Here is a 25,208-nt window from a genome sequence, read left to right as displayed (position 1 = left end):
ACAAAAGTATGTAGCAGGTGAGGAGGTTTTCGAATCCACGATACGATTTTCGAGTCACTCCAAACAACTGTCGATTCAAATTTTAGTTCTGTAGCATCCAGCAGCTTCGTTACCAGCTTGGCGAGCAATAAAGCCGCTAGCAGTTCAGCGCGAGGAGTGGTGATGAGTTTCTTTCTCCCTTTCTTCTTCGGTAGAATGTGACTCTTGCTGGAAATCAGTCGCATCTGGAATGAACCATCAGGAAAGACGGCCCGAGCATAAAGACATGCCCCGTACGCCAAGTCGGAGGCGTCAGCAAATCCATGCAGTTCAAGCTTGAGCAGACCGTTCCATGAAATCCATCGTGGCATCCGCACTTCCTTCAGGACTATCATTTCGTTTCGGAAACTCCGCCACTTAGAGCCAGCATCGGATGGAACTGGGTCGTCCCAATCAATCTCCAACTCAGCAACTTCACGCAAAATCAGCTTCGCGGTTGTAATCACTGGTCCAAAGAATCCCAGAGGGTCAAATATTTTGGCTAGTTGACTCAGAAGCTTTCTGCGAGTTATTCCCTCGGAGTCGACATAGTCCGGAACCGACACAGAAAACCAATCCTCAACCGGGTTCCAAGTGACGCCCAAAGTCTTCACGATTGCATTCGAATTGTCATCGGTTATCATGAAAGAGTTTCCTCGAAGTTCTTCGGGAACAGCTTGCACGATGTCAGCATGGTTGGCACACCATTTATGAGCGCCAAAGCAGCCCTTTGCTAGCAAACCTGTTACCTCTCGTTGGAGCTGGCATGCTCCACCAAGAGTATCAGCTCCCGTCAGGATGTCGTCCATATATGTTCCCTTTTCGATGACTTTTGCGGCTTCCGGGAACTCTTCCTTGTGATCAGCAGCAGCTTGCTTGAGTGCCATGGTTGCTTGGAACGGCGAAGGTCCTAGGCCGTATGTAAAAGCCCCTCGGTTATCTTACGCGGATGATCTGAAATTGTTCTTACGAATACGCTCAACTGCTGATTGTTTGTACCTGCAACTACAACTTGACTTGTTTGCCAGCTGGTGCTCTCTAAATGGTATGGTGGTGAATCCAACAAAGTGCTCCATCATAACGTTTTCCAGGAAAAAGCGATCAATAGCGTTTCCTTATAGTTTGCTCGGGACGAGTCTCGAACGTGTGGATCACATCAAGGACCTAGGTGTTTTCCTTGATTCACAGTTATCATTCAAACAACATATTTCGTACACGGTCAGTAAAGCTTCGACAACTCTCGGTTTCATCTTCAGGATCGCCAAGAATTTCTCAGATGTTTACAGCCTGAAATCGCTTTATTGCTCTCTTGTGCGCTCCACGCTGGAATACGGCGCTGCGGTTTGGAGCCCCGCTTACAACAATGGAGCGGAAAGGATCGAATCTGTCCAACGAAAATTTCTTCGATTCGCACTTCGCAAGTTACCGTGGAGAGATCCGTTTCGCCTGCCGAGCTACGAAAGTCGTTGTCAGCTAATAGACTTGGACCTTCTTCGCTGTAGAAGGGATGTCATAAGAGCTTTGACTATTGCGGATGTGTTGCAGGGACGCATCGACTGTGGAACTATTCTGGAACAAATTAATTTGAACGTCCGACCACGCTCGCTTCGCAACAACATCATGCTAAGACTGCCTCTATTTCGTACAAATTATGGCCTGCACGGTGCTCTTAGTGGACTACAGCGAGTTTTCAACAGAGTATCTTCATTGTTTGATTTCAACATTACCCGAGAGACGCTCCGAAGAAGATTTTCATTGTTTTTCGCTGAACGAGATAATTAGTCTAAGTGTTTAGTTTAAGTTTTATTGCCTGACTATTTAATATTTGTTTTTAAAATTCATTCTTATTGTTTTTGACGTCACTGTACTTTGTTGTTAATGTTTGCATATACATATATTTTAAGACATCATTGGGGCTACTACTTGCCTGTTGATGTTGTATAAACAAATAAACAAATAAACCGTCTGCAACTCTCGGACTGTCAGCGGATCGTTTTTATCGTACCTCCAGAAGATGCGTTGGTACTTGGTGTCCTGTTGATGAACCCCAACCTGGCGAAACATCTTCGGAATATCCAGCGTAAAGACGTACTTAAATCCTCGGAAACGGAGCAGGATCGCAATTAGATCGTTCTGGATAGTAGGTCCAGTCATAAGGACATCGTTAATCGATACGCCTGTGGAACTTCTGGCGGATCCATCAAAGACGACTCTCAGCTTGGTCGTCGTACTGCTGGGGCGCAGAACGCAGTGGTGAGGTAAATAGTAGACCGATCCAGGTTCCTCGTTTGGCTGTTCCTGTACTACTCGCATGTGTCCGAGCTGTTCGTAGTCTCGGATGAACTGCGAATATTGCTCCTTCAGTTCCGGTTGATTGTCCAGCTTCCTTTCCAGATTCAGAAAGCGCTTCAACGCCATCTGACGTGAGTCTCCCAGTTCTTGCTTGCGTTCGTTGAAGGGGTGTTGCACAACGTATCTTCCTTCTTCTGTTCGTTGGTGTGTGCGCCTAAAATGATCCAGGCACATCTCGTCATCCGCCGTATGGGAAAGGCGAATCCCGTCGCATGCTTCCACCTTGTAGAAGCTCTTAAGCAGTTCGATGAGTGGTCCGTCCTCAGCGGTCTGGCAGAAAGTGCGCGCGACTACTGCCGCATCGCAAGCGATTACTCCTCCAGCGATCCACCCCAGCTCCGTATTCTTTAGAGCCGGAAGGTTTGGCCCAAGCTGGTGTTGGCCATCAACTAGAAGATTCCAAAAGAATTCCGCGCCGATAAGCATATCGACACGACCTCGTTGGTTGAACGTCGGGTCGGCCAACAACTTGTCGATTGGGATGGGCCACTCCGAAACGTCAAATGATTTAACCGGTAGATCACCAGTTATTCGAGGCGTCACCAGCAGATCTAGCTCGGTTGCGAAATCTGTATGACGAGATCTGATTGTCGTACGTAACGAACGGCTAATCCGAGTTTTATTGCCGTTCAGACCGCTAACTGTGACGTCAGCAGGTACCGTTCTCATTGAGAGAAGGTTCGCGAATCGCTCCGTGATGAAATTCATCTGGGAAGCGGAGTCTAGAAGCACTCGGCATGGATATGCAGCGCTACTCAAGCCGTCGACCAAGACAACGGCAGTCGAAAGCAAAGTTTGCTTCTCGGAATTCTCAGCACTTGCACACAAGGTTGTCGATGACCCTGCTGTAGTACTGGTCGTCTGGTTCACATCTGGTGTTGCAACTAGAGTCGATGAAGGTTCTGATGACTTCGTAGTGATGCCACTGCTAGAGGCCTTTCTGGATGACTCCTCGATGTGGAGCGTAGTGTGGTGTCGCTTGCCACACTCGCGGCAGGACTGCTTCGAAGAACACGCAGCGGTTCGGTGGCCTCTTCCCAAGCAGTTGAAACAGGATCCATACTTTTTTAGCAATTCGTACTTCTCACCGACACTTTTGTTTTTAAAGGCGTCACACTTCCAGAGTTCATGGTTTGCCTTGCACATTGGACACTTAGGTTCGATTTTCTCATTTTTAGTTTCACTTGACACTAACGTATGGCCTTTCGCCACCGTTTTGTATTTAGCACTCTCCGTCAACGGCTTCATGGTTGTGTCGAGCTTCTCGTAGATACGACACTGCTCTTGCAGGAACTCCAGCATCGCATCATATGTTGAAAGCACATTCTTCTTTTGCCGACCTTCCCAAGCCACTCGAAGCTTTTTATCCATTTTTCCGGCAATGAGATTGATTACCATCTGCTCTCCGAGTCCATTCAATGGCAGATTCAGGTGCTTTAAGGCCTCCACATTCTTGGTACCGTAATCCGGGGTAACATTGATCATTTTTTTTAGTTTTTCTTAAATTTTTCATTTCACAATACAAATGTTACAAGTTTCATATTTTTAAAACAAGTACTGGCACCCACCGCTCCTAACTATGTACTTTATTTTGTTTTTTGAAAAATTTAAACATGTTTAAATAAATGTTTTAAGTGATTTTTTGATTCAGCTGATATGGGGTAACATTGATCACCCAAGTAAACAACGTTCGCTAATATTGGAAATGTCGTTTCTTACTAAAATCAGGGCCCCTGAAACCGAATATGAAGACCAAACTCTTACAAGTCATTTACTTTTTGAGTTATTTCAAAATTAAAAACACCTTGAACCGCGGAATACGCCTAAAAGTAGGCAATTTCCTCAGGAAATTCTACATTCGTAATAGTAATTAGTTAATGTTGCCTAATTGAATAAACTTATGAAAGATTTGACAACGGAATCGTTTTCGGCGATGCCATTTTTAGTAACACCCGCATTTTCCTTGATCACATCGTCTGCAGAACTCATGTGAGACATGAATTTTCGGTAGTGTCAGTGAAAATGATAGAAATCATTGTTTCAAAAAGTTGACAAATTTGCGCATGAAATAAACGCATTTTTTGCAAAAACCTTAATTATCATTAGCTTATGAATATACGAAAGAGAGGCACCATTCATGGTTCGAAAATGTTTCATCAATAAACCTTTATTTGAACGTTTAACAAGATGAGTCATCCCGATCAATGTTACCCCGCTGATCAATGTTACCCCGGATTACGGTACAGGTGTCAATCATTCTCCGCAAATTCTCTGCGTTCTCCTGGCCAACCTTTGGTAAGTTGAACAGATTTTCGACGTGTTTGTCGACTATGACTCGCCTGTCCTCAAACCGCTCGGCGAGCACCCTCCATACGGCGTCGTAGTCATTATTATTGACCAAATCTTGGTCGATTACGCCAGCTGCTTTCCCTACGAGGCTTTTCTGCAGGTGAAACAGTTTTAGCGCCGGTTCCTCCTGCTGGTATCGATCCATTATCGTGGTAAACATCGCCTTGAATGAATACCACTTCTCTGCTGACCCATCGAAGGTCGGTAGAGGCACTTGGAGCGGTGGAAGGTAGGGCTGTGCTGGCAAAACAGGTGGCATGGCAGAATTGGGTGGTCCTTGAACATGAGCATGTGACATCTCGGCTATCGACGCCGCCTGCATCAGCATGCCCAATTGGATGGAAACGTTGTTGTACAACGCCTCGAAATCAACGTAGCTCTCGGTGTGCTCAGCTAGACGGTCTTCAGAGAGCGGCAGCACGTAGATCTGGTTCTGGATGGCATTGCACTCGTGATAACAGCTCTCCACCGTTTTCTGATGGAGTTGGAGGAAATGAATGTTTTTAGTGTTCGGATTCGGCTGATCGTAACTGTCCCACAAAGCTGCTCTAACACGGGCCAGCTTCCCGTGAACCGCCACTCTCTGATTGACCAATCCCTTGAGCTGCTCCTCCATCCTTTTCATTTCTTGTTTCTTCTTCTTTGCTTCTTTTTGTTCAGCAATCGGCGTAGGCGTAGGCGACGGCACAATGTCCGATGGCTCAGGCAAAATGTTCGTGGATTTATTCACTACGGTCTTCGGAGTTCTCGGTGTATTTTCCGATTCAATGTTCGTTGGCTGATGCGCGACCGTCGTTGGCGTTTTCGTTTCCGATCTAAGCCACGGTAACATCTTCCGTCTCACTCGCGCACAATTTTTCTATCGCACTCACGCACCGATAATTGTTCGATGCCATCCGCCATTTGCAAAAAAAAGCACACCGCTTGAGCCTAGCCGATGGAACTTTCACTTTTAGCACTTATTTTTTCGTTTTTCCGCTTCGGAACGCCGTGACGTCGTATCCGTCTTGGAACGGACCAGATTACGAATCCTCCGAAGAGTATTCCTTCACTTTTCTTCTACTTGTAGCGACCGCCACGAGCAAAGCCGCAAGCGCGTCACTAACACCCGTCCGGCAGCAGCACGAACCGATGCTCGAATTTTCTTTCGGTATCGCGGAACTTTCACGAGAACCACGTCGATCGTTACTGATTTTCCCGTATCCGGTTCTAGAAGGACCACTTTGTTCCTTCAGATCGAGCGGACTGTAAATTTGGGGGTTCGGATAACGACGGGAAAATTCTTTCCGTAGCCAAGCAACAACGCGTCTTGATACTCTTGACTATAGAACTCAACTGGTCTTTATTTCGCAAAAAAACAGAAAAATCAAAAAAGCAATAATGTGTGTGTGTGTTTGTCTTTTTAGGGTTGTTCACGTACGGTGTGCAGTGTTGCCACATTTATATCTGTACCGTAGGCTCAAAAATCTTTTTTATCTGTACCAGAGATACTGAAAATCTGTACCCAAAATCTGTACCACACACAACATTAATTGTTGGAAGAAACTTTAATCCTAATTTATTTGGAAATTTCACACAGTTTTTATTGAAATAATTTTACTCTTTAAATATTAAATTCTAAGGAAATAGTATCTTTCAATAATAGTTTCGTGGAAATTAGTTTCAAATTCCAAGCATCTTTTGGATTTTGTGTTACAAAAATCGCCAATTCCAAAAATCTGTACCAATCTGTACTTTTCGGTGAAAATCTGTAATCTGTACCGTACAGAATCTGTACCAAAAACTATTCGAAAATCTGTACCTTCCCAGATAAATCTGTACTTGTGGCAACACTGACGGTGTGTGGTAGGGATGCGCAAGTAGGCGAACAACTAATTTATTTTTACTTTTATAAAATTAAATGTCTCTTTCATTGTTATCCGGTCGAGAATCTTTTCGTAAGGGAAATGTCCTCAACTTTCCAGGGTATAATTGATCTTCGTACCTGCCACACGATATACGAATTCAAAAATTGTCAATTGGCAACGAAAGCACTCAGCTGTAACTGTGGAAGTGCTCATGAGAACACTAAGCTGAGAAGCAGACTCTGTCCCAGTTGGGACGTAACGCCAGAACAAAAAAAGAAATAAGCACAGTCTCAAAAATTAAATTGAAAACGGTTTGTCTTAAATTCTGAATCTTTGAACAATGATTTCTCAAGAAAATGTTTATTTTATTTACATAGGTACCGTGAAGGCCCCATACTCTGCGCACTTAAGGCTTTTCAAATTTCAAACAGCTGTAATTAATTGAAAACAAAACACAATACTCTGAAATTGTTGAAGTATTTTACTAAAAACATTATTAGCATTTAAACTCTGAATTAATCTTCATTTTCTTGCTTTATACGGCTTTACGCCCCCAGTGGAGCGTGGAATGTCTCTAAAGTTTACTAAGTGAAGTAAATTGTATCTATAATTCAATCCATGATAATTACTGTTACTGAATGCCATTAAGTGCAACTCTCAAAATAGTCGAAATCATCATATGATTTCCAAAACATGTAATTAACTCAGTTTTCTAAAATCTAAACCAGCATACAAAAAGGGTAAAACTACGTCTTTTTTGCGTTCACCCTTGGCGTGTAGAGGAAAATTAGCTTTGACTGTTTATGTATTTTCACTAGAAAATATAAAAACCAAATTTTCTTTGGTTCGGTTCGGGCCCGGGTTTGGTATTAAATAATTGTCTCGGATTCGGGTTTGAAGAAAATAAAAAAACCTGGTTCTGGTTTATATGTGAAACCCGAACATTTCTACTAAATACGAAGAATAGTTTGAGCGAAAGGGTATATCCATTCTTAATGTATTGTTCATCACTCAATCGAGAAATATCGTCACTCTGTATAAGCGTGACGTAATTAATGAACGATTCCTATTACATATCAATAACAGTACTTTATTGGCGTTTCTATATAGCAAATACGATTAAACCTCGATGTTTCATTACTCGATATTGACTCATGAAACTATACAAAAAATCAAAATTATTTTATTGCATGGTTAGGGAGCATTCAAAAATTACGTCCATCGTTCAGGGGAGGAAGAGTCTACGAAAATGTGACAATGCATGTAATAAGTACTGTAAAAATCGCGACAGAGGATTGTGGAGACGGAGTGTAGAAATCCTTAAAATATGATGGACGTCATTTTTTAATCTTCCCTTACTATGATGATCCCCTCAAACAATTTTCCAAAGTATTTCTATTCCATATCTCGATTGTGTCGACAAGTCGATGGTTCCCTACAATATCAACTTCTGGAGGATTGATTGTATATTGAAAATAACGTTTTTTAACTGCTGCGCATAGTAAGGAACATAGTTGAAAAATGGTTCCTTACTATGCGCACTTAAGAAGAATACGAAAATTAAGAGAAAATAAGTTGCACTTTACCAGTGATGATTGCTCGATAAATAAACTAGTGCCTACGTACTAAAAATATATTACACTCAAAACAGTTTACTAACCGAAGTTCCTATTAGAAACGATTCAATTCGTGCTTTTAAATTACAATTTTACGTTTTCCATGTCGTTTTATTGAATTTTATAGGTTGGACTCCACACTATTTGATCCATAACTGTGGGGTCAAGGTAGTATTAACGTACAAAAATTGACCCTGGAGGATTCGGAAAATGGGATCCGCACCATAGTGGCCCCGCTAGACTTGAAGACATTCGTTCCCATCATCAATAGAACAATTAAATGTAAAAACTTAACCGGTTTCGCATTGAAAATCCCAGCTTTATACCGTAAAGTGCCGTAATTCAGCGCAGTTAACGAATAAAACATTTCAAATGCTTAATTAAAAATTAGTATTGCATCAACAAAAAAGCTTTATGGGTGGATCGCTAGCAAATCTGTTTTAGATTATGGCAAAAATATAAACTAGACTGTATTCACACGTTACAATTGTGATTTTTTTGAAATAGTTCACTCGTTGAAATTGCTTAATTCCATATTCCGCGCAGAAGAATGCCTAATTCCGCGCACTTGCAAAACAATCAAATTAACATTAATTTTGTATTAGGCAGCATCCATTCATTACGTAACGCTGAAATTGAACATTTTCAACCACCTACCCCCCTCCACAACACTTTTTGTATGAAAAAAAGTAAAGTTTTGTATGAGCCGTAACGTAGACTTTTTTATAATTTTTTGACTATCACATGAAATAAGGATAAACATTTGTTATAGTCTTTTCCTGAGACGAGACTCGCGAAGACGGTCTTCTTATTCTGTCATTGCTGAGTTTTTTACTTATTCCTCTGTGTTTGTATCAATCATGCGCAAACCCTCACATGAACATCCCAGCAAATATGCAATTGCGATTGCATCACACCGAAACATAAAAAGCCTTTGAAGTGAAATTTTATGCCAGAAAAAGTTGCAGACATTTGAAATAACTATAGTCTTGTGTTTAGATTTATCAGCAGCTGTGGAAAAACTGCTCCGAACACTGAGGTTTTTATAACAGTTTATTTTGAATACAATACTTTTCAATTTTTCAGCATTTGGACGTTTCGCGACTGCGGAGACGTTGATATTTTTTCCTTTTCCTTGTCAGCTTTGGGATTGCATGTTATTCCAGAAGAAATTTAAAAAAAAATGCAGTTTGGTGAAATTGCCCCGACTACCTCTACACACTTAAATTATTTTACCGTAATCCGTGAATTTCACCGTAATCCGTGAATTTCACCGTAATCTCAACAGCTGATCAGTTCGGTAAAATAAAACACCGTAATTCCGTCGAAATTCAACGGATTGCGATGAAATTTTACCGAAAACTGTAAAAATTTACCGTACTCCGTTAATTTATTTTCAGCTGTTGGGATTACGTTGAATTTCACGGATTCCTGTAAAATAATTTAAGTCTGTATATTCGTATTCTGCACTGTTCATACAATAACAAATGTTTATGGACCTTGGTTTTGGACAAACTTTTCCTTCCACCATGAATGACCACGTGGTTTCTGAACGGCCGCTAGTTTCCCTGTAAGTGGGCTTTCCCGATATTCCGGTTGTTTGCGAAACGTATTTATGCATGAAAATACTTCCTCAGATAAATATTCAGCTGTAAAGACCAATATAGCATGTTTTATTTGTTTGTTGTTCTGTAAATAGCAGTGCACGGAATTAGGGACTTATGAAAAATGACGTGCCCTAATGCCGCGCAATACTTTTTGGGATAAATCTCAATAATTGTGCTAATATTTGATAAGATTTCATAGAAGCATCATGAAACACATCTGTAGCAAGTAGTTTCATAGAATATTGCATAAATAACAAAACATTTTCAATATAGAAATCACGTTTGTTTGTGTCCTACAGTCTTAGCACGGACGCTAAGGAAATTGAAAAAATGACGTCTACTCAGACGGGCCTCCACTGATTATTTTTTTACGCCGCGAAAAAATAGAGCAATTGCTTTTATTTGTGACTCAAACTTATTCTAAATCAAAGTAGCATCAAATGGCGTTAAAAGTTGCTGCAGTATTGATGTGTATTTCCATATGTAAATAATTTTGTATGAAATGCGCGGAATTAGGCAATGCGCTGAATTAGGGCACTTTACGGTATTTAAAAAAAAAAACATTCTTGGAATTTTTAGAAGAAAAAAAAGCACTTAAAACTAGGAGTAGTAGGGCAAACGCTCCCTTAGTGGAGGTAGCTCCAATAGTGGAGGTAGTGTGTTTTGGCAGGTTTCGCGCTAATAAATGATTATGTGATATTTTTGTATTATGTACGATACGAAAATGATACAAGTAATCGAATAATATTCATGAAATTTAACCGTAAAACTATTTACCTAAAACAATTATTTTGCTCCTTTGCACCTATAGTGGTGCATCAGTACCCATAGTGGAGGGTCCCATAAGAAATCAATGGTTTGCGCCACTAAAGGAACCATCCTTAAAATATACCTCCACTAAAGGAACAGTGTTCCTATTATTGGTGCAAGGCCTTTTGCAGGGAAATTTCAAATGAATCGTGATTTTTATACATTTGAATGATAGAAGGATTTGAGATCTATCGAATGATACGTTAAAATCATATATTTCATGATCTTAACACCGTGTTTTAGCAGTTTTCCCTTAGGTGCGCCACTAATGGTACACTTGCCCTATATCCGCGTATAGTCACGAAGCTTGGTTTAAAAATAGGATTAACGGAAGCAACTATGCCTAATTTTTTAATACAGTTGTTTTCAATTGTTTTTGTCTTTTGTTAGTTTTCAATAGTACACTTTAGCTTTAATTGTAACTTGAAATTTTTATTACCTTCCAATGTTTCTAAATGTAATATCTGTACGTTTCCTTGACCCGATGAAAGTTCAACTAACAGGTTATCGTTTATAATAAAGTTCAAATTACAAAATATATACTCACATCGATCATAAGCTACCACCGGGAACTCAAATTCAGGCATCTTTGCTTCTACGATTTTCGACGTCGTAGATTGATAATCGGCCTCCTGTGCCAAGTTGTTCTGTTTGGGTTCTATAACTGCGGCATTGCTGTCTACGGTAAGATCAATCAAATTTCGTTCCACCTCTAGAGAGGATATCGCCGGTAGAACATTTTCCCACGTTTCCACAAAACGGTAAACCGAGTTGATCATGTTGATTTGTTGCTTCAATGATACTTGCGATTGATTTAGCTGTAGAAGATGAAACATGATAAATACAACTATGAGTTTGTTATCGCTCAACAAGTGCCTTTTTACCATTTGAAGCATCGTGCTTAGAATGGCCATTCCGCGCTGAATCAGGGATTCCAGGAAGAAACGGCCATCCGCCGGCCGATGCAAGTCCATGATTACCTAGCTGCTGAAAAATAAGCGAATTAGTTATCGGATTTTCAACATTTTCGACATTATTTTGAGAAAACTAACATTTGTTATATCAGTTGTAAAAGCAGAAACGATTAAATCGTTGAAAACAAGAATTAAACGGTTAAAATTTGGTGCTCCGAGATTTGTTTTTAAGCTCTGCGCTGACTTCGCGCTGTTTGTTTGTTCCTTTGGGTCGCCGGCGGCGGGCGGATGGGATCAATGTGATGGATTTTACTAAGGTGGCGCAGATGATTGAAGCGTGCCATTAGTTCTCTCTTTCATTCTCCCGCTGTTCTTATGCAGCGCAAATAGTGACGTCACTATTTGTGCTGCATAAGAACAGCGGGAGAATGAAAGAGAGAACTAGTGGCACGCTTCAATCATCTGCGCCACCTTAGTAAAATTCATCACATTGGGATGGGATGACCATCAGGATGACCACACGCTAACACGCTCGTTTTGATTTACTCGAATTCAAGTAAAACTAACCCAAAATCTAACACGGAAAAACAAATTCAATACAGAGTCAGAATTAGGGCGAATGGGAAAATTAATACATTCTCAGTAAAATCTGTTTGAAGTTAAGCGGACTTAGGGTCTGTCTCAATTGCGTTGTTAAAATTAATCCGAACTCAAATTTGACACTTCGGAAATTAATTTCCCTCCGATTTCGATCTGTCAAAAATAAGTCTGCTCCAGAGGAAACTTATTTTTGACAGATCGAGAATTATTTCGTTAGTTCGTGTTTGCTGTTATGGATTATCGTTTCAATTTTTTGTCCCGCTTCGGTGATTACCGATATGGACATGTCCTTCCAGCTGGCTTTCGGGCGGCACATCAAGTGGGATAATATCTAGGTTTCCGCCTAACCCAGATTTGAACTCTCAATCTTCGGTGTGCAAGCCTTGTATCTTACCTCGACACCAACTCGCATCTGCTGAGAGGGTTGAATTGGGTCCTAAAATTTTTAATGAAATCTTGTTTTTATTCAATAACACGAAAGAGCATCTTACTGCAACTACTTTAGTAATATTTCCCGCTCAAAAAACGGCTATACCGGGTACCCCCGTAGGTTTGACCACATTTAATCTGAACACTTTTTAATTTGTACCCCGCTAATTTGCACATCGTTCAGATTAAAAAGGGTTCAAACGTCATTCAGTTCATGGAACGGAGAAAAGTGAACGCTGTGGAACGGAATGCAGAATCAAAACAAAACAGCCAAAGGGGTATCCAGAAGTACGATTTTCTGTTGTTCGTAGGGTGAGTAGAAGTTCAAATTAAAAATGAACCCCGATGGTTTGCATGAGGTACCGTTCAAATTAGCGGGGGTTCACGGTATCATGTTTAAACTTTAATTTAAAAATTGGGTCCATAAAAAAACCTTGACACTTAAGATCATGTTTGACGTTCGCTTAGTCGACAAAAACACCACAGGGGTTTTAGTTTTACCACTGGGGTTGTTCCTATCTCACATTTCGGAAGGGACACGGAAAACAAAATACACCCAAAATTTGAGTTAAAGTCAAGGAGTGTGACAAAATCTAAAAAAATGTTTTTTGGACTCAAACCAACGGAAAACATTAGAAAATTGAGTAAACATGTGTTATTGGCCTAAACCTAAGCGTTTGGCACTAAAATTGAGACAGGGATTTAGGACCCTATTGATCTCAATCACTTTATACAACGAGCTGTCAATGGTTGCTATCATACAAAAAACATGATGTTCAAAATCAACGACTTTTCATTTCAAAGTCAGAAAGTAGAGCACATCCCAAGTTAGAACTCTTCAAGTCATGGTGATAAGTGTTTTGAATGGTTCATTGAAGGTTGTTTTTGCCAGTGCTCACCGCATCAAAACAAAAGCGGCACTGTATATGAGCCTATGCATGCTATAAAATGTTTGGCTTTTACTGTGCACCCTGTTTTCAAGTTGCCAGTGAGAGAGAGCGAGACAGCACCAACACACGGCGCACAGTAAAAGTCATGAGAACAAAAGTATTTATGGCACGTACAAAGGCTCATGGGATGTAACATCGTGACAGCATTGCTGTTCTGTCAAACACACAAGGTTACGGTGGCGCTATCTATGCTTTCCATAGCGGCCGCGCGGCCGTTTTGGTTATTATAAGGATCCATTGAGACAAGTGATCAATCCATTCAATCGAACGTGCTGATTTTTTACCGAGTAGTATTTTCATATTTCTCGCGTAACAATTCGAAAGGGCTAATCCTCGGATCGTTGACTTTGATAAAATTCGATTTGAATATACTGCTTCGCGACTAAAGGCTGGTTTGCTACTGACAAGAAAAGGAATCGCCTATCTCGATGCGTGGAAAATTTCTTCCCAGAAATGGTCCAGAAATTCACATTTTTCTGATCGCAGTACGCTGTTGAGAAGGAATGTCATTTCAAAGGGGGGTCTCTGTAGGAAATTTCTTAACCCATTCAGTCAAGAAATTTCTTTACTTTTCTTGAGCGAAACAGCATACTTAGCTTAAAAATGGGTGAACCAACGTGCGAAGTTTGATTTTTGACTAACTTCGCCGTGTCGCAACTCGATTCTCAATAGTGCGCATAATACACAGGGCCCAGATAGCCGTAGTGGTAAACGCGCAGCTATGAGCCATTTTACGATGCTGGTCAAATGACAGGAGACCTGGGAGAATTCAATCATCGTCGTCAGTTTTCGCGACGATGATGGTTGATGACTGTGCGCATTTCTAGCGTAGCTTTTCATACAGGCGAAAACTTAAATGGAGAAAAATTATTAAAATATTTCTAATCACAAAAGTGCCTTTTTATGTGCAATTTGGGTAACAAAGAGGTAGCTGATACAACAACTAGGTGTAATGTTGCAGTAACGAACATTTTTGGATCTCTTTTTTGTCATTTTCTCCATGTCCCCATTTGGTAAGATGAGGCGTTGTTAAAAATCACGCTGGATTTAATCCCAGGTCTCCTGTCAATTGACGCCGTTTCGGCGATCAGCTGTTCCGAAACGTCTCGTAAAATGGCTTATTCAGCATGACCATGCTGAGGGTCGTGGGTTCGAGTCCCGCTGGTTGAGGATCTTTTCGTAAAGGATATTTCCTCGATTCCCAGGGCATAGAGTATCTTCGTACCTGCCACACGATGTACACATGCAAAAATGGTCAATCGGCAAAGAAAGCTCTCAGTTAATAACTGTGGAAGTGCTCAAGAACACTAAGCTGAGAAGCAGGCTTTGTCCCAGTTGGGACGTAACGCCAGAAAGAAGAAGAATGCACAGGGCGGAGGGCATAGATGCGCACTATATCGAATTGACTCGTGACACGGCGAAGTTGGTCAAAAATTTAACTTCGCACGTTGGTTCACCCATTTTTAGTCGCGAAGCAGTATATTATTCACAACATTGTCAATTCCTATTTCTCAGTACAATGGGGATTCACTCGTTGGGGGTCCGCTACATGGAATGACTCGATGGTTGGATGTTCGCTGGTTGGAAAAAAATCCAACTAAAAAGCACTCGAATGTCATGAGAAGATGTCAAACTAATTTTGACGTCTGACTACCGTCGCATTGAAATCTCCATTATAGAACAAATGTGTATGTAGATGTGCGTTTCGTGATGATTTGCGCTCCAGATGCGTTAAGGCCGGTTTGCTACTAACAAGAAAAGGAATCGCCTATCTCGATGCGTGGAAAATTTCTCCCAAGAAATAGTCAAGAAATTCACTTTTTTCTGATCGCAGTACGCAGTTGTGAAGAAATGTCACTTCAAGTCAAGGAATTTCTTTACTCTTCTTGAGCGAAACAGCATACTTAGCTTTAAGGCCGGTTTGCTACTGACAAGAAAAGGAATCGCCTATCTCGATGCGTGGAAAATTTCTCCCAAGAAATGGTCAAGAAAATCACATTTTTCTGATCGCAGTACGCAGTTGAGAAGAAATGTCACTTCAAAGGGGGCTCTCTGTAGGAAATTTCTTGACCCTTTCAATCAAGGAATTTCTTTACTTTTCTTGAGCGAAACAGCATACTTAGCTTTAGTCTGGAGCATTTTCACCAGCTGTCAGACGTTTCAACTAACGGGTCGGATTCGTTAGATGCATGGCAGTCGTGTTCCAACCAGCGAATCCCCACTGTATGGATCATTAAAATAACTAAAACGGCCGCTATGGAAAGCATAGATAGCGCCACCGTAGTCTTGTGTGTTTGACAGAACAGCAATGCTGTCACAATGTTAAATCCCATATACAGTGGTGCCTTTGTTTTTATGCGGTGAGCACTGACAAAAACTACTTTCAATGATCCATTCAAATGAATCAATGTGATTTCTTGCTAGTTGAGTAACGATTTACTATTAATACACGCTAATCCAGCTTTTTAAAAGCGCTAATAGCTGCCGCAAACACACTCACTTTCTGGTAGGGATCAGTCGATTTGACGTTTAGCTTGGGTCGTTTTATATTGAAAGGACCCAATCCTAACGTCATATCGACAGCTCCCTACCAGAAAATGAGCCTGTTCACGGCAGCCATCAGCGCTCGTAAAAACCTGGATAATAGATTTTATTCTGAAAACTGACAAAAATGTGGAAAAAATGATGAGTTTAAATGCTTGGCCCATTTTCGATTTTCAACAAGGCATGGGCCTTTTTTATTGGCCAACATAGAATTTTATTAGCGTGCTTGGCCCAAGACTACACTGTAAGACCAAAGTACTCTTTAAAGGGTAAAAAAGTACCCTCTTTGAGAGAAACTAGTTTAACTCATAAAAAGAGTAAAGGGCCTTTACTCATTAAAGAGTAGACGGCTTGTACGTCAAATCAACGAGTAAATTTTACCCATTATCCAAAAAATATTCTTTGAGAAACAGAGTAAAATTTACTCTTTTTTCAAATATTAAATTATAATAATTTTAATGTTCATTTTCGTATACATATAATCATCAGCTTCAAGACTCATAAATACAAGAAAGATTTATTTAATAAAATATTTACAATAACAATTCTGATCCTATTTTCTTGTCAATCCTTTCTTCAGCACGCTTAATGGGGCTGGTGCTCCTGGTAGTTTTATGCAGCGGGACATGTAACGGGATGTATTGGGCAGCAGTCGTTCTATAAAATATGTTATTGTTTGTTTAGATAGATGACGTGAAAAGAAAAGTAACCTACCTTCGACGTATCCGCATTTTTAAATGCTTATTCCTGTTCTAATATTAACTATCTAAAGAACAACAAACGCTGTTCCGTGAATCTAATATGCAAAATTGCAAGAATTTTTTCACCCATTAGCTTGAGCTTGAGCTTGATTGGTCGCCCGTGGATGCACTCCAGAATCGCTAGATCAGCTCCACTTACACAAGGAACCAACCGAATGACTGCTTGGGACTAACAGGCATTCTCAGTGTATAAGTGCTGGTGATCTTCTCTATTTTTAGGCAACAATGGCACCTGCCACGTCAGAATGCAGATCAATGAGGGGAAGGGGGAGGAATTGATAATGCATTGAACTGGCTCCCACGTAGACCGTATATTCCACTGCATCCACGCCAGTTCATGCGGGAGTGTATGGGTTGGGGGAAAGGCATGGCAGAGAGGTTTGCTTTTGTGGTTAGCAGACTGCCTATGTATCAGGCGTAAGAAAGGCGTGCGCGTGGAAGTAGGAAGCGTTAGGGAAACGGTTTCTTGTATGTCTCTGGTTCTATCGTTTGCTATGAACGAATAGTTTGAGTGTGATATTAGAATGAAAGATAGAAGCAAGTGAGAGATATACAACTACAAAGTACGAGGAAAGGGACGGGCCTGGGATTGAACCCATGACCTTCTGCATATGAAGCAGAAGCGGTAGCCATCAGACCACCAACCCCGTCAAAAATTTCCCATACCGGGAATGCAAGAATTTTTTCACCCATTAAAGGGTAAATAGACGGAATATATAAATGGGCATAAAATACCCTTTATTCGAAAAAATAAAGTACCCTTTATTTGACGTTTCCATATATCAGAAAATAATGGGTATTTTTCCCACATTAAAGAGTAATGCCGAGTTTACAGTGTAGGCCTTTTCGGTTTTCAATGAATAGGCCTTTTCATGTGACAGATCCGTCTATGCATTTGTTTACATCGGTGGAGGATCGGTGCTAACACGGGTCTGTCATTTTCATAGAAGAACTGTCAAAGAGTTTCCGGATCAGCTGATTTGAAACGTCATGTGAAAAGGCCCATGAGCAAGAGAGAGTCATATGGCTGTCCATGAGGACTTTCCGTGATAGGACTGACAGCTAAAAGTTTGCATGCAACCGAAACGAAAGGGTAAACAAAACTTGCGAGTGTAATCAGAGCTTAACATTTTACTTTGTAATCGAACGGTCACTCCGATCGCGAAACGTCAAAAACTCGTGGCAAACAAAAAAACCAGCTGATCGCAGCTGTCTCATGGATATCCTTATTGGCCTCTCACCATGCTAAGGCCAATGACAGTTTTCCAGTGTTTGGATTTCGATCAGAATAAGCCGATCGAACCATATTCGGAGAGTGTTACAGTTCGTGGCACATCGCATTCGGAGAGCCCTATGAATGTAAACATTCACTCTCTCGTTTGGTACGTAGCACGAGAGCGTTCGAGAGCAGCAACACTCACAGACTGCAACAGTATCGAGTCGTATCGAGTGATCGGCGCCAAATAGTGAGTGGTGTGTGTCTGTCTTGTTTATGTTCATGGCACGTTATCTTCCACGAACGGTAAATGTCATGGGTGTTGCATGAATGTAGGTGAATGAATGGGATGAAATTATGGCTCGTGTGTCAATGATCGTTAAATTTTCCAAAGCCTGCAGTTTGCCGATTGATAGAGCGAGAACCGATCATTGGCCGTTTCAAGCAGGGGGCCAATTAATGATTTGGAAAAAAACGGTTATTGACCGTTCTAAAAATCGAGTTTATAACGATAAGTTTTATGATTATGTTGCCAATGTTTGCATAGTTTGTGGGTGTTGGGAGATGCTATCGAATGGTATCGATTTGTGTACAATTTGATCATTGGCCCTTTAGAATTGTTACGCGAGATTTCTCCGTGTACTCGCTTTTGAGTAGATTTGAACGAGCGTGCATATGAAAACATGTTGATGATTCCATGATGATGATGATGATTTTTGCAAATTCTGATGTAAATATTTTTATCAGTTGCTTTTCCAAGATTTTTATGAGATTACAGAAATTATTAGCTAAAAATGGTGTTCAAGTGCCAGGAGGACAGTTTTCTAAAGGAATACACCGCTAAGGTGGTAGCTTGTGAAAAGGTCGTCAGTGGCGGATTCCAAGTTACGTTCGAAGACACCGTACTTTTCCCGGAAGGCGGCGGCCAACCCTCGGATCACGGTTGGCTGAACGGAACTGAAGTCCGGAATGTTATCCGTAAGGGAGCGACCGCAGTACACTTTCTGGATGGGGAGGAAGTGCCATTTCAAGTTGGTGAAGAAGTTCACCAGAAGATTGACTGGGACCGTCGATTCGATCACATGCAGCAGCATTCTGGCCAACATTTGATTACAGCCATTTTCGACCGGGAATTCGGATACAGCACCAAGTCCTGGTGGTTGGGATCGGAAGATTCCTTTGTGGATTTGGATACCAAGGACGTTACCAAGGAGCAACTGGTAAAAGTGGAGACAATTTGCAACCAACTAATAGTGGACTGCACCCCTGTAGATGTTAAAGTTTATCAACCGGATGATCCAGCTTTGAAGTCGGACGCGACTCGGACTCGTGGGCTTCCGGAGGACGTTAGTGGGCCTCTTCGAGTTGTGACCATCGATGGAATCGAAAGCAACATGTGCTGTGGCACACATGTAAAAAATCTAGCCCAGCTTCAAGCAATTAAATTTCTGAACGTTGAAAAAAGCAAGGGCAAATGTCTGGTTCATTTTCTGGTCGGAAATCGTGTCCTGAAGAAGCTCGGAGATTGTTACGAGCGAGAAATTCAATTCAACACTTTGCTAAACGGAGGACCACTGTCGCACGTGGATCTCATTAAGAAAATGCAGACAACGATCAAAAACTCGCAGAAAGTTTGCAAAAAATTCACAAATGAACTTGCTCTAGTAGAGGTGGCAAAAGTAAATGCTTTGAACCCTAAACCCAGATTCTTCAGCGTTCATCGTCTGGACGGAATGGACTCGGACTTCATCGGTACCTTTTTGAGAAATGTTAACATGTCGGAGTGCTTCTTCTTCCTAACAAATGGCGATGAAACCCGAAAAGGTCAGATGGTACTCCAAGGAAAGCCGGATGATATTGCCAAGATAGGAGACGCAATTTGCAAAGCTCTGGATGGAAAAGGTAGTGGCAAAGGTACCAGATATAATGCCAAAGTGAACAATTTGAAAGCAATCCCGGAATGCGAACAAATCCTTACAGAGCACTTTGGATAAGAGAATGTTTCGGAGAAATAAATAGCCAGTCAAACTATATAACCCACTTGAGGTTTCAATAAAGTTTTACTATTAGCTTTTTGTTGAGGGCAATTGTTAACCGCCAATCTTTAAATTGTTCAGTTCCTCGATCACATCCATGTGTTTGAAATGTTCCGGTTTGTTGGTAAACGTTTCCAACAGTCCCAGCTTCGATTCACTTTGCTGGCTGTAGTACATTTGAAGTTGGTTGGCTAAACATTGCGCTTCCTGGCCGTTGATGACTTTGGTATCGTATTCACCTCGCATCAGAACCAGACCCTTTTCACGTAGCTCTGTATACAAGGTGATGTTCAAACACTCGGGGGCGTTTTCCTTGTGCACCTGGAATTAGAAATAATATTGAACTTATTATCTCATACTATTTAAGGAACTGATTGTTACACTTTTGAGAAAGATGGGAAGTTGAAAACAAACATTATAAAAAGCATTGGCATTGTGGTGACCTCCCATGGTTTTATTGGCAGACGGTCAACACTGGATGGATGTACAAGCGGACAGGATAAGCGGGACTTCAAACGACGAACGGTAATAGGGACGCATCTTGACGAACGGGCAGATGGGTAAATGAATGGCTGGACGACTGGACTTCAGACGACAAACAGCAACAGGAAAAGATCTTGACGACGGGACAGACGGACAAATTGATGGAAATTTAAAATAAGAACGAGCGCTTTCTCTCCAAGATCTCTGTTAAGACTATATAATAACATGACACGACATTAGAGGTCACCACAATTCGAAAAAACTAATAATTTACCTGATAGTTGATCAACGGAGTGAAATGGATGGTATTTGCGAAAAATTGCAACATTATGAATTCATATCCTTGGCTTCTCGGGATTGGCAAAATGAACATCGGATACTTTTTCGCTCGTTCCATCATCAAGTCGTATTTCTCCAGCGGAACCGTTGCACAGATAACTTCCTTTCCCTGGTGGTACTGGAGCCAAATTTGCTGAATTTCCTCTGGACTACGTTGCTCAATCAAGTCCAGCTTCATGAGGTCTCCCAACTTTTTCTGGGCCGTATCATCCTGCGGTTTCTTTGCCAATGGTGCTTTGGGCTTCAATAATCCGGAATAGTCACGGGCCGGTTCCGAAGGGCCAAATTTCGGCTTACTGCTTTCCTTCTCCACCTTTTCCAGTTTGGCCAAAAACTCTTCCGGCGAACTTTGCTGAACGGCTGCGATTTTCCGTGAGTATTTCTCGAAGTAGGGATTCGATTCCTTCATGTGTTCCAAAACCTTTTCAGAGCGCTGGCGGGCCGTCATTCTGAACGACCGAAAATTTGCAACCGCTGGAAGTTGGTTATGGGCAATCACACTTAAGCACTGTTTTCCCGGCCGTGTCCAGAGTAAGGCCATTGAATAATGCAGTAAATAATGATATTTCAACTATTTAACACAACTTATTCCAAATATTCTCACTGAACTAGCCCGGGCACTCAGAACGTGCAAAGTGCGATTACGGAATCAAACAAGATTTTTATTTTGGTAATTTTGACAATTTAGACTACCCTCTCTTGCCATTAAACGACAGATTCAATGATTGCTCGCATAACCCGCATAACCATTTCAAAAGGGCCAATCCTCAGATAGTTGATTCTGAGAAAATTTGATGTGAATAGGCCTATTCACATGAAGTTTCAAATCAGCTGATCGAGAAGCCTTTGACAGTTCTTCTATGAAAATGACATGCCCGTGTTAGCACTGGTCCTCCACCGATGTAAACAAATGCATAGACGGATCTGTCACATGAGAAGGCCTATATTGTTCACCACATTTTCAATTCCTATTTCTCAGTAGTGCTTGTAGACTGATTGTTGGCTACTTTCATTCGTTGACAGCTCAGTCGAGGTGGTGTGCTTCATGCTGGCGAACCGGTTCCGCTATCATTGCGTTTGGGTCTTTAGCGCTTTTAAAAACCTGGATGACGACAGGATCCGTCGTTATATAGCGGCACCTATGGGGCGCTGCCGAGGGGTGGATCACTTGTTCAATGCACATTAAATGTGCATCAGTTTGCATCAAATGCATTTCTTGGACATTCACATCAACTTAGCCCTGGACTGGTGTTGCCATATAGCAACGCGCCATTGTTTGTTTTGAAAGTTTTGAACAAAAATAAGTTTTCTCTTATATTTTGCAATTAATCGCATATTTTATTTGTTTCAGGTTATGAAGTAGTTGGTTCGAACTGAAAATATATAAAATTTGAAAGCCTGACTGACGGTGCTCAGGGGTCTTTGAGCTATTGGGCATCTGATTTATTCAAGGAAGATCCCTGCGTACAACTTGGAGAAGATAAAAATTGCTTATCAGGAATATATTTCTACGTTCCTAAAAAACAGTGCTCCTTAAAATCTGGATTAATTGTAACATTCTTCTCGACCACATCGAGTGTACGCTTAACTGGTGGCGAATATAAATCTACATCAAGTCTAGATGGAAATATTCAAAAATTAACCACAACAAAGGTCTCTCGGAGATCCCGAACAACTGTGTTTATTTGTTCAAGTGTGGTTAAGTAAATCTCGCATAACTTGTGATCTCGCCCTAAAAGCCATTGGTAACCGAGTGTGTAGCACCTTGTTTCTAAGCAAATTAATGGATCAAGACTGATTCGCTGCTGACAAGTAATTACTTGGCCTATCTTGATGCATGGAAAATTTCTGCAAGGAATCGATCAAGGAAGCGCTTTTTTATGATCGCAGTACGCAGTTGAAAAGAACTGTTAGTTCAAACGGGAGTCGCTGTAACAAATTTCTGCAAGGAATCGGCGAGAAATTTCTTTAGCGATTCCTGTTCAGCAGCAAATCAGGCTTCAGGATGAAAACTATTACCACTGGGAGATAGAGGAGGATCTTCTCTGCATCGCAGCAACGTTGAATAACGTGTAAATCCATTCGTTTGCTCGGTAACAACAAGCTATACACTCGGTTACCAATGGCTTTTAGGGCGAGATCACAGGTTATGCGAGAAATGAATCATTAAAATAAAAAGGTTCAAGTCTTCATCAACTCCATTTTATTTCACGGCATTGCAAACACCCTTCTATAAACCACAACCTTGTTAAGAAAAAACCGTAAGATAAGGGTAGGTTCACAAATTTCATAACGCTAAAAATGGCCATTTTTGACACCCACCCACCCCCTCGTAACATATTTTTTTATGAATATTTTCGAATTTTATGTGAGCTCTAACATCTTAAAGCCTGTCCACGTTAAATTTCGGACACCCAAATAATGGCAGCAAAAAAAAGTTACTCATAATTCAACAAAAACAATTGGGTCCTAAAATGTTTAATGAATTCTTGTTTTTATTTAATAATACGAAAGAGCATGTTATTGCAACTACTTTAGCAAGTTTTCCGGCTCAAATAACGGCTATAACATTTTTAAACTTCAATTTTAAAAATGGTTTCGAATATGAACCTTGACACTTGTGATCTTGTTTGACATTCACTTTTTCGACAAAAATGCCACAGGGCATATAGTTTGAACACTGGGGTTGTTCCTATCTGACATTTCGGAAGGGACACGGAAAACAAAATATACCCAACATTTGAGTTTAAACCAAAAGGTGTGACAAAATCATAAAAAAATGTTTTTTGTACTTAAACCAATGAAAATCAATTAAAAATTGAGTAAACATGTGTTTCTGCCCTAAACTTAAGCGTTTGGTACTAAAATTGAGACAGGGCTTTAGGACCCTATTGTTTATTTCAGAATAAAAGAGTTATATCTACAAAATAAACAGTTGACAAGGATGTTAATCCTTCTTTCTGTAAAATTCTCGAACTTTCTGTGGTACACCCGCCATCCGTGTCCGAAATTTATCGTGGACAGGCTTTAAGGACACCCACCCACCCTCTTCAGCGTTATGACATTTGTGAATGGGCCCTAACAGCTTCTTTTGAACCTACTCCTTCATAACAATTATACAGCTGCCGCTTCAATTTGGTGTCTAGGAATCAGAAGTTTCGACAAGAAAACAATTTACTATTAAAGACAAGATTAAAGACATGTTTGCCTCTTCATTGAGCACGCCAACAATCTGGCGATGTGATCTATTTCGCGCTCCCCCATAGCCGGAGTCCACCTTTTCAGCCGCCCTATTGCCAAAGGGGGAGTTTGAAGGTTTTTGAATTGGATTAGTTACCCAAATGGCAATATCCGAAACTAAAACATAAGATGGACCGATGCACGAGTTCACTAATTTGACGTTTGAGCGGTGCCGAATTCAGTACACTGAACGAAAGATCCCGACTTATTTTGAATGATTCATAATTCACTTGGTTGCAAATATCCACATTCGTTATTTTGAATGATTTGATGGAATATGATGCAACCACCATCTATTCAATGAAAATCATTCAGTTCTTTGATGATTTTCAGTATACATCCATATGACAATAAGTAGGTAGATGAATTATTGTAGCTGAAATGAATAACATCCAGCTTATGGGGGATTTTATTTTCTTCCATGTCCCAAATCGAAAATCATTCAATCATTGTTCAAAACATCATACGGTAAGCTAATGATGCAAGATAGCAAATCATCCTTGTCAAACGTAGTAAAAACGTGGCGGCAACAGCGTGGTTGGTTCGGTACCTCTTCGTCAATATTACAGGTAATTGCATGTTTCTATAAAATTATCCAGAATTATCTTTGCTTATTTGCTTCTAGCTTGTCTAAGGATCGACTCTACCCAGATGTTTCTATTATCATCATCGATTTTATGGAGTTTCAGCGTGGTATCTGTTCCTGCAGGAGATTCCGAACTGAACCTAATAGATTATAATTAAGGTGTTTGATTGGATCTGCATATATGAATAAAACTAAACAATTGTTCATGGAACCTGATTAGCGATTATTTATTTTGGATTTGTATTATTCAATATTAACTATCATATAGAAGGGGTTGTTTACATTCGCGTAAGATAATCATTCAATGTAGCGTATCTTTTAAGTGGATTAAAACCCTTCCATGATTGTATGATTTTCATCCGATGCTATTTGTAAACAGATGATTTCAACAACGATGAAAATCATCCTAAATGTGTCTGAAAATAGGTATGGGGCTCGGATGAAGCAAAAATCATTCAATTTATGGCGGGAGATTTTGTTCAGTGTAGTTGCCATGGTCACGTAAATAACA

The 25,208-nt window shown here is 40.7% G+C and overlaps 3 protein-coding genes and 1 long non-coding RNA gene across 6 annotated transcripts in view; 2 read left to right on the top strand and 2 right to left on the bottom strand.

Moving 5' to 3' along the window:
• Positions 1-11,808, bottom strand: part of LOC110679470 — a 32,518-nt gene extending 20,710 nt beyond the window's left edge. For 2 of the 3 annotated variants that reach the window (XM_021854154.1, XM_021854144.1), the window contains exons 1-3: positions 11,652-11,808; positions 11,484-11,583; positions 11,147-11,417 (exon numbers count right to left, since the gene is read on the bottom strand). In XM_021854154.1, the coding sequence (XP_021709846.1) occupies positions 11,147-11,417; positions 11,484-11,573 (361 nt within the window). In that variant the 5' untranslated portion in view covers positions 11,574-11,583; positions 11,652-11,808. Of the gene's footprint in view, positions 1-11,146; positions 11,418-11,483; positions 11,587-11,651 lie in introns of all 3 variants that reach the window. The other variant, XM_021854151.1, reaches the window with a different exon arrangement.
• A 6,916-nt stretch (positions 11,809-18,724) lies between these two features.
• Positions 18,725-20,107, top strand: LOC110679468 (alanyl-tRNA editing protein Aarsd1-A). The gene has a single exon (XM_021854123.1). It carries the CDS (start codon positions 18,808-18,810, stop codon positions 20,005-20,007), a length of 1,200 nt encoding a protein of 399 aa, XP_021709815.1. The 5' UTR covers positions 18,725-18,807; the 3' UTR covers positions 20,008-20,107.
• Positions 20,043-21,539, bottom strand: LOC5572715 (ATP synthase mitochondrial F1 complex assembly factor 1). Its single transcript, XM_001660482.2, has 2 exons — positions 20,807-21,539; positions 20,043-20,370 (listed from the first exon to the last, which is right to left on the bottom strand). The coding sequence occupies exons 1-2, from the start codon at positions 21,410-21,412 to the stop codon at positions 20,104-20,106; spliced, it is 873 nt and encodes a 290-aa protein (XP_001660532.2). The 5' UTR covers positions 21,413-21,539; the 3' UTR covers positions 20,043-20,103.
• Positions 21,540-24,299: 2,760 nt separating this feature from the next.
• LOC110674562 lies at positions 24,300-25,025 on the top strand. Its single transcript, XR_002498987.1, has 2 exons — positions 24,300-24,680; positions 24,737-25,025. It is a non-coding gene; the product is annotated as an uncharacterized LOC110674562 (long non-coding RNA).
• The last annotated feature ends 183 nt before the right edge of the window (positions 25,026-25,208 follow it).

Source organism: Aedes aegypti, chromosome 1 (assembly GCF_002204515.2).
Source record: "Aedes aegypti strain LVP_AGWG chromosome 1, AaegL5.0 Primary Assembly, whole genome shotgun sequence".
Classification (NCBI taxonomy): domain Eukaryota; kingdom Metazoa; phylum Arthropoda; class Insecta; order Diptera; family Culicidae; genus Aedes; species Aedes aegypti.
The sequence above is the reverse complement of the archived record's forward strand: the minus strand, read 5'-3'. Positions and strand labels throughout refer to the sequence as shown.

Bases quoted from the DNA above. Each gene is read 5' to 3' on its own strand.
- LOC110679468 (XM_021854123.1), top strand. From the start codon at position 18,808: ATGGTGTTCAAGTGCCAGGAGGACAGTTTTCTAAAGGAATACACCGCT.
- LOC5572715 (XM_001660482.2), bottom strand. From the start codon at position 21,412: ATGGCCTTACTCTGGACACGGCCGGGAAAACAGTGCTTAAGTGTGATT. The intron at 20,371-20,806 runs GTAAATTATTAG...TTCTAATTCCAG, and splicing joins CTCCGTTGATCAACTATCAG to GTGCACAAGGAAAACGCCCC.